The sequence below is a fragment of the Pelophylax lessonae genome (genome assembly GCF_965119305.1).
Source record: "Pelophylax lessonae genome assembly, chromosome: 3".
In the NCBI taxonomy this organism is placed as follows: Eukaryota; Metazoa; Chordata; class Amphibia; order Anura; family Ranidae; genus Pelophylax; species Pelophylax lessonae.
The window spans coordinates 513,251,624-513,268,394 of NC_138770.1; the positions used below are offsets into that span (position 1 = coordinate 513,251,624).

At 46.4% G+C, this 16,771-nt stretch overlaps 2 protein-coding genes across 3 annotated transcripts in view; one reads left to right on the forward strand and one right to left on the reverse strand.

Annotated features, from left to right (window-relative positions):
• TTC13 (tetratricopeptide repeat domain 13) overlaps positions 1–8,277 on the reverse strand; it is a 289,788-nt gene extending 281,511 nt beyond the window's left edge. For both annotated transcript variants that reach the window (XM_082249950.1, XM_082249949.1), the window contains exon 1: positions 8,078–8,277. In XM_082249950.1, the coding sequence (XP_082106076.1) occupies positions 8,078–8,273 (196 nt within the window). In that variant the 5' untranslated portion in view covers positions 8,274–8,277. The remainder of the gene's footprint in view (positions 1–8,077) is intronic.
• Positions 8,278–8,388: 111 nt separating this feature from the next.
• The window catches only part of ARV1 (ARV1 homolog, fatty acid homeostasis modulator), a 34,811-nt gene continuing 26,428 nt past the window's right edge, over positions 8,389–16,771 (forward strand). Inside the window, exon 1 of the mRNA XM_082250012.1 lies at positions 8,389–8,518. The gene's annotated coding sequence lies outside the window, so the exon portion shown is untranslated. The remainder of the gene's footprint in view (positions 8,519–16,771) is intronic.

Genomic DNA, 16,771 nt, shown 5'->3' on the forward strand with positions numbered 1-16,771 from the left:
TCAATTTTCCCTTATCGTCTTTCAGGACAGGCACTTCTGAGAGGATAAGAGAGTACTTACTTTCAGGGTGGGACTACCGCTTGCAGGACTTTTCGCCCAAAAGCCTGATCTTTAGCGGATAGCAGGTCCAGTCTATAGTGTTTGGAAAAAGTTGTGTAGCTGGACCAAGTTGCTGCCCGACAGATCTGCTCCGGGGTAGCACCAGCTCTTTCCGCCTGAGAGGCCGCCATTGCTCTTGTAGAGTGCGCCTTAATACCCATAGGGACCTCCTTACCGGAAAGTCTATAAGCATCACTGATGATTAATCTAAGCCATCTGGCTATTGAACGTCTGGACGCTTTAGTACCCTTCTTTGAACTATTAAATAAAACAAAAAAAAAAAAAAAAAAAAAGAGTCTGACTTCCTGAACTCCTTCGTGATGTTTAGGTATTGCAGAATGCATCTTCTGACATCTAAACTATGAAAACTAATTTCCTGTTCCCTCACAGGCTCTGAACAAAACGTCGGTAGCACTATCTCCTGGTCTCTATGGAACCTTGAGACTACCTTGGGTAGAAACGCTGGATCGGTTTTAAAGATAACCCGATCTGCAAAAATTTGTAAAAAAGGTGCTTTAACCGAAAGGGCCTCTAGCTCACTAACCCGCCTGGCGGTCGTGATTGCCACTAAAAAAACTGTCTTGAGGGTTAAATTTCTCACCGAACAAGACTCCAATGGCTCAAATGGCTCTTTAATGAGAGCCTGCAAAACTAAAGACAAATCCCACATTGGAAATGGGAGATTTCCTGTTGGTCTTTGCCTATTCAGGGCTTTGAAAAAACGGATCACCCAGGGATCTTTTGCTAAAGGTATTTCCAGGAATACGCTAATGGCTGAAATTTGGTTTGCTGATGGCTAACCCCTTGTTTGCCCCCTCTTGTAGGAACTCGAGTACTGATACTGTACTTCCTGCGTCTAAAGAGCTTGCTTTGCACCAGTTTCTAAAAAACTTCCAAGTTTTTAGGTAGATGCTCTGTGTCTCTTTCTTCCTGCTTCCTAGCAGAGTCTGCACCAGTTGGCCCGAGAAACCCTTGCTCTTTAACAGTTCTTCTTCAGTAGCCAAGCTGCAAGGTTCCAATGTTGTGTCTGAGGACAGAGTACTGGGCCCTGGGAGAGGAGATCTTCTCTCACTGGTAGCAACCAGGGGGGCTCTACCGCTAAGTGATTTAGGGTCGAGAACCACGGTCTCCTCGGCCAATGTGGTGCTATAAGTATTAGCGTCGTACTTTCCTCCTGAAACTTCCTCAAGACCGCTGGTATTAGCACTGGTGGGGGGAAGGCATAGGATTTGGGGAACACCCAGGGTTGAGCTAGAGCATCCACCCCTAGAGCTCCGTCCCATCTGCTCAGGGAAAAATATTGAGGTGTCTTTGTGTTCTGCCGTGAGGCAAAAAGGTCGATGTTTGGCATTCCCCATCTCTGGGTAATTCCATTGAACACCTCCTGATTTAGCGTCCAGTCTCCTTCTCTTACCGTCTTTCTGCTGAGAAAGTCGGCTAGTTGATTTAACTCTCCCTTGAGATGAACTGCCGAAAGAGAGAGAACTTGGACCTCGGCCCATTGCAAGATCTTCTTTGCCAGACCCCATAGGAGATTGCTTCTGGTTCCCCCCTGTCGGTTTAGATATGCCACCACTGTGGCATTGTCTGACCGTACCTGAATTCGGTGTCCCTGCAAGTCCTCCTGGAAGGCTCTGAGGGCTAACTCTACCGCCCTCAATTCCCTCCAATTGGAGGATTGTTTTGCTTCCTCCAGTCCCCAGGTCCCCTGGGCTAGCTTGGATCCCAGATGGGCCCCCCAGCTTGCATCTGTGGTGATGATGGTGGAGGCTATCTGAACCCAACAGAGGCCTTGTGATATTTTCGGCTTTTCTCCACCACCACAGGGATCTTTTCACTGCGGTTGGGATTTGTATGAAGGTATCCAGGGAATCCTGGCTGCGGTCCCAAGCTTCCAGGATGAATAGTTGCAGGGGACGAAAGTGCAGGCCTGCCCACTGCACTGCTGGGATGGCTGCTGTTAGTAACCCCAGTATAGACATGGATTGTCTGACTGAGATCGCTTGGTTTGCTTGCAACTGTCCTACTGCCTTGTTTATTTTCTGCTTTTTGTCCGGGGGTAAGAAGATTTTTTGGACCCTGGAGTCTCTCGTACCCCAAGAACAATATCCTTTGTGTTGGTACTAGGGAGGATTTTTCTAAATTTAGTAGCCAACCCAGGTCTTCCAGAATCCGTGTTGCATCCCGGAGATCCCTGGACAATTGTTCTTGGGAGTGGGCGAACAACAACAGGTCGTCTAGGTACGCGATTACCGACAAACCCTGTAGTCGCATAAATGCCAAGGTCTCTGCCATTACCTTCGTGAATATTCGGGGGGACGAGGAGAGGCCAAAAGGGAGGGCCTGAAATTGCCAGTGCTGAATGTCCTCCCCTGTTTTTACGGCTAACCTCAAGAACTTTTGGCTTTTCTCTGCAATGGGAATGTGCAGGTATGCATCCTTGAGATCTATCGAGGCCATATAGCACTGTGGGGGAAGGATGGTTCTTATCGAATAGATAGAGTCCATCCTGAACTTCCTGTATCTGATTGAACGATTCAGGGGTTTTAGGTTTAAGATTAACCTGTAACTGCCTGAGGGCTTTGTCACCACAAAGATGTGGGAGTAAAACCCTTCTCCCACTTCTCTTGCTGAAACTCTCCGAATGACGTTTTGTATTTTAAATTCCTTGAGAGAGGAGAGTATGGCCCTGGATTTCTGTTCGCATTTTGGCAGATGGGTGATTAACATTCTGGCAGGAGGGGGGCTTGAGAACTCCAGCTGATAACCCTGTCTTATTATTTGCAGGATAAAGGGGCTGGAGGTGATCTCTTCCCACCGAGGGAGAAAGGTCCCCAGTCTCCCTCCCACAGTGGTGAGGTTGTCATTGAGACTTCTTGGGCTGTTCAGGAGGGCGAAAAATAGCCCCCCCGCGGCCCTTCCCTCTTTGACTCCAGGATCTTTTCTGTCCTTCAGATTTCCTTGGAGCCGAAAAATTTTTCTGGGAATAGGACTTTCTATTGAATCCCGTCTTTTTCCCCTGCTTAATTGGGAAGGATTTCTTTCGGTCTGCCGTGTGATCCAGGACTGTTTCTAATCCTGGACCAAATAAGCGGTCCCCTGTAAATGGGATCCCACACAATTTGGCTTTAGAGCCCCCGTCTCCTTGCCAAGTTTTTAACCAGAGGGCTCTCCTAGCCGAATTGGTTAAGGCCGATGACCTGGCCGTCATGCGCACCGACTCCACAGAGGCATCCGCTATGTATGCTACTCCCCGTAGTAACATGGGAAATGAGGATAATATGGTCTCTTTACCAGTCTCAGCCTCAATATGTGCCTTTATCTGAGTTAGCCAATACTCCATGTTTCTGGCTACTACCGTAATTGCCATAGCAGGCTTAAGATTTCCTAGAGCTGAGTCCCAGGCTTTCTTCAGGAGGGAGTCTGCTCGCTTATCCATGGGATCAGGGAGTGACCCCATATCCTCGAAAGCCAAGTCCGTATGCCTGGAGACTCGCGAAAAAGCTGCGTCCAGACCGCCGAATCATCCTCAGAAAAAGGAAATCTTTTCAGAGCTCCTGAAAAGAAGGGTTTCCTTTCTGGATCCTGCCACTCGCTCTTTATAGTGTCTACTAGGGCTTCGTGTACTGGAAAAACCTTTTTCTTAGGTTTGCCCAGACTCGCGTACATTTGATCATGCAAGGATAATGTTTTCTTCTCTTCCTGGATTCCTAGAGTGGTGTGGATAGCCGCTATCAGGCCTTCCACCTCTTCCAGAGACAGTTTGTATCTAGAGGTTCTTTTGGATTCTCCATCCGACCCCTCTGTCTCAGATTCCCCTGGGGAATTGGGGGGTGTGCTATCGCACTCTTCCCCTTGATGTACAGAACCCGCCGGTACCTCCCCCCTTGTAGAGGGTAGTAACTGCGGTGTTGGAGCATTTTCCTGCCGTGCCGACTGGGGGGAACTCTGTGGAAGCTGGGTGTTAGCAAACAATTCCTTAAAGGATTGGAAAGTGCTAGCAAGCTCCTTGACAGAGGTGGCTAAATCTGCGTTTTGACTTTCCGTGTGTTCCTTAACTAAACTCTCCAGACATTCTTTGCATAAGGGTTTAGTCCAAGTTTCCCCCATATTCTCCTTGCAGGAAGGGCATCTCTTCTTGGAAACATGGGCTGGCTTTTTCTCTGAGGCTTTCTGTAATTTTAAATATAAAAGGCATAGTTTAAAATCCACTTCCTAATGCTCCCCAGCCTGCACAGCTTGCCCCACCAGAGGGTGTTGCTAGGGACGACCATCACTAAGAAGATCCCACAGTGTGACCCTCAGCCTCCCTACTCCCCTTAAAAGAGCCCTAAGGGAACAGAAAATGGAGCTAGTGGGAGAAGTAAGGGAGAACCACCCCAGGCCTCCTTACCTTATGGTGGCTGGTGCTGTTATCTCCCGGAGCGGTAACTGAGGTCTGTGCCTCCGACATGACTCCTGGAGTGGCTCTGTTTTCTATCCTGGCAGCTGTCCCCCAGCTTGTAGGACGCACCAGCCTTCATATCTGGCGCGCTCACCGCCGCGACCCGGAACCGGAAGTCGCGGTTTGCCGCCGGAAGTGCCCGCCCCTACCGGAAGTGACGTCCCCCGTCATCCGGCCCGGCTGCTCCACACCGCAAGCGGGGGGCGGACTGCACTATGGCGGACGCTCTCCCCGAGCGTGGTGAGCGGGCCCCCCAGCCAAGAAACTCCGCTGAGCGAGGCTGTGGTGACAAACGAATTTTCTGCGGCCGACAGGTAAGTGGGTCCCCCCCGGTGCTGTCTTTCTTGGCCGCCTTCTGAGAGTACCTGACTCCCTCTAACTTCAGCCTCCTGGCTTCAGCTAAGGCTCCTCTTGGACGGTGTCTCCCCGCTGGAGGAAACACCAGAACTGAGGCAGCCAGCTGGAGGGAGGCTTAAATCCAATAAATTGGGGCAGTGTTTCCTAAGAAGGGAGGAGCCAGGTTCTCTCAGAAGTGCCTGTCCTGAAAGACGATAAGGGAAAAAACACACACACACACATACATATATATATATATATATATATATATATATATATACACACTGTATATCCATAATAGTTATTAGGCATAACTTTCACACAAACCAACACTTAGTGGGATTTTCTTCTACCAAAGACATGTAGCAGAATACATTTTGGCCTACATTTCCGAAGCAATTCGATTTTTTAAGATATGTCTTATAACAAGTAGAATTTTTTTTTTTTATCCTTGCATGTATTCATTTATATAGCAACAAATGAAAAGCCCAGTGCTGATCAAATACCGCCAAAAGAAAGCTCTATTTGTGTGCAAAAACGACAAATTTCATTTGTGTAGTACTGTAGCATGACCACGCAATTCCCAGTTAACGTAGCACAGTGTAGCACAGTACTGAGGAGCAAAAAAATACCCTGGTCATGAAGGGGTAACCTTTTGGTGGTCAAGTGGCTAATTTGCCTCCTGCGTAAAGTGACCCTAATATGTGCGTGTACATAGAGTGCCTTGCAAAAGTATTTGGCCCCCTTGAACTTTGCGACCTTTTGCCACATTTCAGGCTTCAAACATAAAGATATAAAACTAATTTTTTGTGAAGAATCAACAACAAGTGGGACACAATCATGAAGTGGAACGCAATTTATTGGATATTTTAAACTTTTTTAACAAATAAAAAACTGAAAAATTGGGCGTGCAAAATTATTCAGCCCCCTTAAGTTAATACTTTGTAGCGCCACCTTTTGCTGCGATTACAGCTGTAAGTCGCTTGGGGTATGTCTCCATCAGTTTTCAACATCGAGAGACGGAAATTTTTGCCCATTCCTCCTTGCAAAACAGCTCGAGCTCAGTGAGGTTGGATGGAGAGCGTTTGTGAACAGCAGTTTTCAGTTCTTTCCACAGATTCTCGATTGGATTCAGGTCTGAACTTTGACTTGGCCATTCTAACACCTGGATATGTTTATTTGTGAACCATTCCATTGTAGATTTTGCTTTATGTTTTGGATCATTTTCTTGTTGGAAGACAAATCTCCGTCCCAGTCTCAGGTCTTTTGCAGACTCCATCAGGTTTTCTTCCAGAATGGTCCTGTATTTGGCTCCATCCATCTTCCCATCAATTTTAACCATCTTCCCTGTCCCTGCTGAAGAAAAGCAGGCCCAAACCATGATGCTGCCACCACCATGTTTGACAGTGGGGATGGTGTGTTCAGGGTGATGAGCTGTGTTGCTTTTACGCCAAACATAACGTTTTGCATTGTTGCCAAAAAGTTCGATTTTGGTTTCATCTGACCAGAGCACCTTCTTCCACATGTTTGGTGTGTCTCCCAGGTGGCTTGTGGCAAACTTTAAACAACACTTTTTATGGATATCTTTAAGAAATGGCTTTCTTCTTGCCACTCTTCCATAAAGGCCACATTTGTGCAGTATACGACTGATTGTTGTCCTATGGACAGAGTCTCCCACCTCAGCTGTAGATCTCTGCAGTTCATCCAGAGTGATCATGGGCCTCTTGGCTGCATCTCTGATCAGTCTTCACCTTGTATGAGCTGAAAGTTTAGAGGGACGGCCAGGTCTTCTTAGGCTGGCCATACACTATACAATTTTCTTATTCAATTTCCTTTAGATTTACCTTAAACTATGTAGTGCAAGGGCCTGCCTGACTGCATACAAATTGAAAGTGTTTAGGTTTGACCCTATATTACATGGTTTTGGTAAATCTAAAGGAAAGTTGAACAAGAAAATTGTATAGTGTATGGCCAGCCTTAGATTTGCAGTGGTCTGATACTCCTTCCATTTCCTGCACAGATGTCAATTGATATTGCCCCCCGAAGTCCCTAAAAGTAGTGTAGGAACTTTTTTTGGGAATCGGTGCGGCGCTACAAAGTCGAAGTTGCACCAATTTGGACAGCACCATTGCCTGCAATTGGCTCTGATTGGACATGTCCAATCGGACTAATGTTAACATGGGCTAAAGAACATACAACACAGGGAAAAATGTATGAGCGGAGACATGTAAACGGGGCCTTAGGCTCTATTCACACCTATGCATGTTGCTTTAGAGCGTTTCTGTAGTGCTTTCCATGTTTTTTTTTTTTTTTTTTACCGCGGTTTGCATTTAGAAGAAGGGTCCTGTACTACTTTGGGGCGACCTGGGAGCGACTTGCATAGATTTCCATTATGTGAAGTCCCTGCAAGTTGCGCCGAAGTCGCGGTGCACGCAGGTCGCCCCTTGAAGTCGGATCACCTCAGTGTGAACCGGCTCTTAGACAAATGCCTCTTATTTGTTTGTTTTTTCTATTACCCATATTGTCACATATATTTCTCTTTTATACAATAACCTGTATAAATAAAAGATTAAAAAAAATGCATAGAATAAAATCAGACATGCATTACATTTTTACAATGCAATGCAACACGCAGATATGAACAGCCTCCTTGGATCCATGAATATTCATGACACGTACGTTTTTATGTGCACATAAAAAAAAGTGTTTGAAAAACGTACCTTCCACTGTAGTCAATGGAAATGCATCACGAGTATTTAAAATTGCATTTTTCGAGTCACAAGCATTTTTTTCCTCAGATGACCAGGGATGAAAATGCATGCAAAATGCATTAATTGGTGCATTAAAAATGCGCTAAAAATGTGATATTTTTTTTTTTTTTTAAATTTGTAATTCACAGCGCACCAGTGTGAACAGGCCCCTAGATTGTAAGCTCCCTGAAAACAGGAAGTGATGCAAGCGTACGGTTTGTAAATAGTCACTGCTATTTATAAATATCTGTAATAATAAAAAATAAATATAAAATAATAAAAATAGAAGAAGCAGAATATAGTAAGTGTAAGCTCCAGGCAGTGCACACAGGCGCTCAGGCAGTCTCATTGGTTGGTGAAGCAGATAAGGAAAGGACAGTGTGTGGAGATAAGGAGAGGGCAATGTGTGGAGGTCCCACATGTCCCAGTGCTCCCCGCAGTGACTCACCGCATTCCTCCAGGTCCCAGGCGGAGTCTGACTCGGGGTCCCTATGACTGCAGCCCCCCGCATGTCTGCCCAGGTCCGGGTTGAAGAGTGGGGAGGACTGGTGCAGGCTGCCCCCACCCCCACTTGCAGACACCCCGGGTCCCTCGGCCACTAGCAGCAGCAGAGCGCACAGCGCAACCAAGCCAGGTGCCATCATCTTCCCCCCCTCACCGTACGCTTGTGTGTACACACACACACACCACCCTAAGTCACGCCCACCGGTCTTCTGCCGCAAGGCGCTCCTGGGACATGTAGTCTACACCGATGCTTGTGCCCAGTCAGGACCGCGCCTGTCATACTACGACTCCCGTGAGCCTCCGCGGTTCATTCACAAAGCAGGAAGTGGAAGAGAAGGTGCGTGCTGTCAGATCAAGAGAGGCTGTAGCTTGTGGGCCAGTAAAGGTGGGTGTGTCGGGGCTCAGCCGCCCGGCTGCTGTCAAAGTTTCTTATATTAGACTTAGATCTATAATTAGATGTCATAAATCAAGAGCCCCGTGCTTATTCTTTTCATATATTTATATCATGGATTGTATTGGGCTTTTCCACAACAACCAAGTGCTTTGTGGGTCAAAGGATAGGAGAAATATTTTCTGTATGCACATATTTTGAGGGTCACGTGATCTCATATCAAACTGTTATTGTAAACCTTTGTATATATATATATATATATATATATATATATATATATATATATATATATATATATATATGTGTGTGTATATATATCAAACATGTCATACTTACATGCTCTGTGCAGTTGGTTTTGCACAGAGTAGCCCAGATCCTCCACTTCTCGGGTCCCCCGCAGGCGCTTCTGGTTCCGTCCCCCTGCTGAATACCCCAATAACAAACTACGTGCTACGGGGGGGCAGTCATGCTTTTGTTTCCGTTAGAGCTGCATGATTCTGGATAAAATGACAATCACTATTCTTTTGCTTAGAATAAAGATCACAATTCTCGGCATAGCATCATCTTTCACATTATACAAAAAAAATTAGGCTAACTTTACTGTCTCGGTTTTTTTTAAATTCATTGAAGTATATTTATTTCCCAAAAAAATTGCGTTTGAAAGACTGCTGCACAAATACAGTGCGACGCAAACGACCGCCATTTTATTCGCTACGGTCTCTGCTAAAAATATATATAATGTTTGGGGGTTCTAAGTCATTTTCTAGCAAAAAATACTGATTTTAACTTGTAAGCAAGAAATGTTAGAAAAAGGCTGGGTCTTTAAAGGGGAGATCCACCCAAAAGGGGAAGTTCCACTTTAAGCACCCCCCCCCCCGAATATGCCACATTTGGCATGTCATTTTTTTTTTGGAGGGGGGGGGGGGGTTGGCAGGTATGAAGTTTTGACCAAGTTCTCCACTCCCCATCCCTCCTTGCAATTTTCTGGGACACGTCACAGGTCCCAGAAGATTGCCCGACCAATGGGGAGGCACTGCGTGGCTCGCGCATATGCAGTGCGCACCCGGCTGTGAAGCCGCAAGCTGTCACAGGTGGGTAGCCACACTTGCAATACCGGCGGTGCCGAGAGGAGAGGGAGAGCAGCGTGGCTGCATCACTCGACCGTGAGGCAGGTGAGTGTGTGTTTATTAAAAGTCAGCAGCTACACTTGTTTTATTAAACGGAGTGGGTGCGCTCCACACTGGTTATGGATGGCAGTTAAGAGGAGGTTTCCCTTTGAGGAGGGATGTGCCGACCCTACTGACATCATCAGCGGGCATTGGAGGCTCGTGTTTTCAGCCTCATTAGCGCCTCAGGCAGCGGGAATAGCAAACACCGGTGGGGCTGTAAGTGGCATGGACCCAGCAGAGGCTGTAAGAAAGCACCGTTGGAGCAGCATGGACAATTCAGCACCCTTGCAGGCAGTGGACTCTGCTTCCTCTGGCACCAGCTCCTCTCAGATAAACTTGGGGGTTATTTCAGTTCCCTCTAGCTAATCCTGGGGAGGTTTTCTGTCACTGGGCTTTGGGCTATGTTGATAGTCTCAGTGTAAGATCCTGGTACTTTCAGTACCTTTCTAGCCTCTTACTTCCGCATTGCGTTCCACCATTCAGGTAGGTGGAACGCATATAGCTGCATGTCTCTTTAACATCTGATGACGTCATCACTAGGCGCCGCTCTGAGCGGCTATTTCAACCGACGCTGTGCACTCACAAGGTGTTCGTGCAACCGCTCGTTATACATCCCTGTCTGACGCTGCCGAATCCTCCAGCTATCTTCCTATACCTGGATTGACCGGAGCCTCGCTACCTGATCCTTTACCTCGCTTACCAGCTAGTGATAAGTACCCCGCAGGGGATCCCTTCCTATCAAGTCACATGCTATCTATTCTTGCATATTAAGAACTGTTGCTAAACTCTAGAATATTAATATTAATGCAGACATGAGGAATGAGGATCAGGAGAAACAGGTTTAAATATCGGGAGTGGAGCTGAGTGGATCCCTCGGAACATACCTAGGCAGGAAGGCACACAGGGGACCATCCTAGGGTACATCCACACCAGGACCAGCCTGATCCTCGGCACACGCCCTCCACCCAGGGATAGGAGGATACCGCTAGGTTGCCAGACCCATAAATACACCCGCTCTATACCCCTGTGTGGGGTGGGTGTCTCTGGTAAGTGTGCAATTTTATCAAAGGAATCCCAGCACCTTACCACCCACCACGGGGTCACCTTTTCACCTGAGTGTCGGTTTGTTCCGAGTGCTGTCACCTTTATTGCCTTTGAAGTCACCGCACATGATATAGACTTTTCTACTGGATCTTTCCTTATTGGACATTGCAAGCTGTATTTTTTTAAAATAATAACTTTTTTCTATTTTTGCTCTGTTGGCACTTTTTTATTCCCCATATCAACACGTGGTATGAGTGGAACAGCTCACTTTATATAGCACCATATTTTTTAGCACATTAATATTGCATGTTAAATATTATTTATTGCTCATACAATTATTGCACCAGTCACTTTCCAATCTTTCTGCAGGCACTTTTATACCTTGCACTTGCACTTAATTGAAGTTTTTATGGAATATATTATTGTTTGAATATTACACATTATTGTTTTTAGCTTAAGGCACTTTGCATCACAGCTTATTACATTTTTATTATATCTAAATTATATAGGCAGCGCCATCACCCCTATTCCTTTTATATCCAGTGCATAGTCTCCGGACTATCATCCAGGGAGGCTGCAGCCTATTTTTAGATATATCTATATATATATATATATATATATTTTATATTTTATACATTTACTACATATTTTTTATTCATTTATTCATACACATTTTTTTCACTTAATTATTCACTTATCTATCCATTTAGTCCATAGCGCGGAAGTTCTTATTTTTCAAACTCTAGAATATATGCACTACAATATCTATCACCTGCATCGTTACCTAGATTGCTAGCTCTTGAGCCTACTACCACCTGTAACTTATATCCTTGCATTAACTTAGCATCTCCTGTACACTTCATCTGCTATCCCCTACCACCTGTTACTTGTACATGATTGCTAACCCTCCTGCATACTATCTATCACCATCTGCTATCGCTCCTGCAGCATTACCACCTGAGTGCCTATCATTAATTGCTATCACTACTCAAGCCTATTCCTTCAGTATATCACCTCAATACTATTGCATAGATATCTATCACTCCAGCAACATCTTATCTGAGTGTTTGTGTATGTGCATACTGAAGCGGGCTGAGCCACTATGATGAGTCAGGAGAGTTGGATAAGGTGATTCAACACATCTCTACAAGACTACTGAGTGGAAATTCTGCAGCTGCAAATCCAGTTCACTAAATCAAACCCCAGAGCGTTACACTCAGCTGTCAGTGGGCACTTTTTTCTAGCAATCCCTTGCAAGATGGGTGTAGTTGGGATAGGAGCCTAGCCTCAACCTCATTTTCTCTTTTGTTTGTGGTTGTAGGCTAAAGCACATGAAAAGATCTAAGAGCAGGCTCCCAAGAGAAAAATGTGCTGTGTGTGCGGCTAAGTTAAGTTCTTCATGGGAGAAGGCCTTGTGCCGCAGCTGTGTGGATAGCCTTGTTAAGGATGAGTCTGTTACTGCCTGTCACAAAATCCTCGGTTCAGTCAAGGATGAAATTGCCTCAGCCTTTAAATTGTTTAAAGGTCTGATAGACAAGATGCAGAGCCCTAGGGTACTGATTAGACAAGCCCCCACTAAAGTGGAGGTGGACTAGGATCTGAACGAAGATCCCAGATCCCTGGCACCTTCTCAAGCCAACTCTGCTTCGGAGGACAATTTCAGAAGTAAAGGTGACTCCTCCAGTTGCTTAAGATATGAGTTGTCTCTGGATTACGTGGATGACTACTTAAGGATATATATAACACCTTGGAGATTGAGGAAGAGAGGACACAGCCGTCTAAGCATGACCTGATGTTCCAGGGTCTCATGCTAAAAAATTGAGTGTTTTTTCGGTCCATAGTTCGCTAGTGGATTTCATTAAGCTTGAGTGGGAGAATCCGGAAAGAAAGTCCTTCTTTTCAGGGGGATTTAAGAGGAGGTTCCCGTTTGAGGAAGATTTGGCCCATCCATGAAACAAGGTGCCAAAGTTGGACGCTCCCCTTACTAAAATCTCAAAAAAGTCAGACCTGGCCTTCGATGATATGGGGGCACTCAGGGACCCAATGGACAATAGAGGGGATACATTGCTCCGTTGAGCATGGGATTCCACCTCTATCGGTTTTGTCTTAGCAGCAACGTGCGTAGCCAGAAATTTGTAATGCTGGGTTTCTAAGCTACAGACACACCTCTTTCCTCTTTTTAAGGCAGTTGTAAAGAGGAGCTCCAGGCTCCTATAGAAAAAATTAAGTCAGCAGCTACAAATACTGTAGCTGCTGACCTTTAATATCACAACACCTGTCCACGAATCCAGTGGTGTCCTTACCCAAGCCGATTTTTCAATCGGCTCTCAGGTGCTTCTGTCGCCATCTCGGGTAAGGGAAACTGACAGTGAAGCTTTGCGGCTTCACAGCTAGTTCCCTTCTGCACATGCGCGAAGTGTGCTGCATTTTGTGAATAGCCCAGTAGGGAGGCTGAAATTCCAGATGAGTTTGCCGCAGCAAAGTCAGACGGAAGTGGGAGCAGGTGTCACGTACCTGGAGAGGGAGCCTGACGTGGAGAGGAAGGCGATCTCTTACACCTCCAGCCTGGTACCCCTGATAATGTAAACAGGAGGCACGGAAGCCTGGAGTGGCACGAGTGCCTAGAAGTTCAGATGGTGAACGCTTCAGATGTAAGGTCTGTGCGTACTTGGATGCAGGCTGAATTATGACGCAGGACGGCAGGTACTTGGCAGACTGGCTGGTCACAGGCATCAGATGCTTAGCCGGCTGGCAGGTCACAGACAGCAGACGCTTGGCAGGCTGGCAGGAATTAGACAACAGGTATAAGGATGGCCGGTTACACAGCAGGGTCAGGCAAGCCTGGTCAGTAACTAGCAGGCACGTCAGGAACAGAGCAGAAGGCAGCAGAGTTGTCATGTACCTGATCTGAGGCTGAGATGCAGAGAGGGCTCCCCTTGCGGCTGAGTGAGGCACACCCCTGGGGTTGAGACAGAGGGTGTAGCGCCCACAGAAGCACTGGTTGCCAGCAGGGTCCTGATGGTAGACAGGCGGTCTCTAGCAGAGTGCTGGGCAGGAATACAGCAGACAGTCCAAGGAGGAACCAGGAACAACCAGGCAGTAGGTGTAAGACCGGCCGGGGGTCAAACACAGGGCTCGGCAGGGAGCTGCAACAGGTGCAAGCCAAAGGTATAGCAGGAAGGCCAGAAGCAGACAAGTCCGTGGGAAAGCTGAGATCAGGTACTGGAGGGCAGGTAGACAGGAAGCAAGTCCGTGAGCCAAGCCGAGGTCAGATAACTGGAGAGCCAAACTGGAGCAGGGATGGTCAGACTAAGCCGAGGGTCAAAGCCAGGAGAGAGAGAGCAGACAGGTCAGGAACAAGCCGGGTCAAACTGGAATCCAGGAAGTAGCAATGCTCAGAAAACAGGAGGAGCTGAAGACAATCCAGCAATTTGATGGGCTGAGCAGAGTCGTTTTATAGGCCAGTGAATTAGTCTATGGCCTGAGTCTATTGTGGCCATGGGAAGTACTGGCAAAGTTGCCAGTTGTAGCACAGCCATTTCACTGACAATGAGTCTATGGCCTGTGTCCATTGCGGCCATTGGAAGTACTGGCGGAGTTGCCAGTTGCAGCATGGTCATTTCTCTGACAAGAGTACTTAGGTTCAGGCTGGAGTTGGCAATGGTAAACAGGCAGACAAAGGGATAAGGCAGAGACGTTGTCGAAGAGCAAGCCAGGGGTCGGTTCAGGCAGAGTACTAGCGTGGTCAGACGGATCAGGACGGCAACAGAGTTTAAACACCAGGAAGAGGTAGCAGGAAGTCGAACGCTGTATATCATAAGGCAAGGTCCTAGTGCAGTAGAGGTTTTTATATAGCCCATTTGGCGCCACTGAGTGGTGGGCGTGAACGCTGGTGCATATGCGCATGCGTGTTTGCGAGTCATGTGAACAGGAATTCTCTGTCCATAGATTTGGCTAATAGGCTTTCTCTGTTGGCTAACAAACATTCTCCGTCTGCACATAACTATGTGCCTGAGCTTACTTCTCCTTCCCTGACACTGCCCCCCCCTTACAGGCAGCCTTCAGATGCCCAACTGAGTACATTTTTCAGGGTACCTGCAGCAGAAAGTTCCTTAGTGTGAACATCCTTTAGATTCTGGTTCCCACAAGTTTTCTTCAGGTCCGTAGCCCTTCCACTTGATCAGATATTGGAGCTGATTCCTCCTTTTCCTACAGTCTAAAATGGCCTCTACCTCATATTCCTCTTCGCCATTATTGACCACTGGTTCAGGAGGACCCGAGTTTTGTTCTGGAAAGGGATTAGAAACCTTTGGTTTTAGTAGAGACACATGAAACACAGGATGAATCTTCAGTAAATCTGGCAATATAAGTTCATTGGAAACATCATTTATCTTCCTCTTTACTGGAAAAGGTCCCACGAATTTGGGAGCAAGCTTTTTCATAGGACAAGCCAACTTTAGATTGGTTGTGGATAACCAGACTTGCTCACCTGGTTTCAAAATCAAATCTCCCCTGTTCTTCCTATTAAAGAATCTCTTGTTGTCCTCCTGTGCCTTAGAGATTGTCTCCTGCAAGATTCTATTATGTTGGAGAAATTCATGGGTGTCTTGTACAGCTAGAATTGAAGAGTCAGGAACAGTATTGGACAGAAATAAAGGGTGAAACCCATAGTTAGCAAAGAAAGGATATTGTTTTGTAGCAGAATGTCTCGAGTTATTGTATGCAAATTCAGCCAGCGGTAATGATGAAACCCAGTCATCATGAGAAAAAGAAGTAAAACAACGGATATACTGTTCGAGAGTCTGATTAGTTATTTCCGTCTGACCGTTAGACTGAGGGTGGTATGCAGAGGAAAATGAAAGTTCTACCTTTAGTGCTGGTTCACACTCTTGCGGCTGCGGCGATCGCATGTAATATCGGAGTGCACTGCTCCTTCATTACATGTGATCGGCTGTGCGGTGCGAATTCAGCCATACACTTTGTATGGCTAAATTCTCACTGCACCCGCACAAAAGTCACACATGACCCTTTTTTCCAGCCGCATCAGGATCGGATCGCACAGTGGTTCACACTTGTGCGATCCGATCCTGTGCAAACTGTAAAGATCGCACTGCAATATGCAATCAAACTGGGGGTGTTGTTAAGATTTCATTGACACACCTGCGTATCGCATATGGCAGTGTGAACTGCCAAGGGTGCGTTTGCGATGCGGGAACAGGCTGCTAATTCGCAGCCTTCCCGCATCGCATAAGTGTGACCCGACACTTAGTGTTTCACAGAGAGCCCTCCAAAACTTTTACGTGAATTGTACTCCTCAATCAGAAACAATCTTTCCAGGAACACCATGGAGCCTCACAATTTCCTTTATAAAGACTCTGGCCATTTCTATTGCGGAGGGTACCCCTTTCAAGGGCACGAAGTAAGCCATTTTAGAAAACCGGTCCACCACGACAAAGATGGCTGAGCACCCTTCAGATGTTGGTAGTTCTACCACAAAATTCATCTAAATCATCCTCCAGGGTTTATTAGGGATTGGAAGGGGCCTAAGTAAACCCCAGGTCTTATTTCTGCTACTCTTGTTACGAATACAAATGGTGCAAGAACTCATGTATTCCTTGCAATCCTTGTCCAAAGTAGGCCACCAGAACAGGCGTTCTACCAGATCCGTGGTCTTATGAACTCCGAAATGTCCTGCCAAGGGATGATCGTGGCCTAGTCACAGAACTACTACTCGGACACTCTCTGGTACAAATATCTTATCCCCAGACCACAGTAAGCCTTCTCTTGCAGCTAGCGTTGTCCCAGGTGGAGAGGGAACCCCCAATGAGGCTTGCTTTATTTGTAACAAGAGATCCATTTGCAGCAACAAAAAGTTTCCTGCAGATAATATAGTATCTGAAGTAGGTGGATCTTTGGAGTCATCAAACATTCAGGACAAAGCATCAAGTTTGACATTCCTTGATCCTGGCCTATAGGTTATTTGAAACCTAAATCTTGCAACAAAAAAAAAAGTGCCCACCTGGCCTGATGTGGC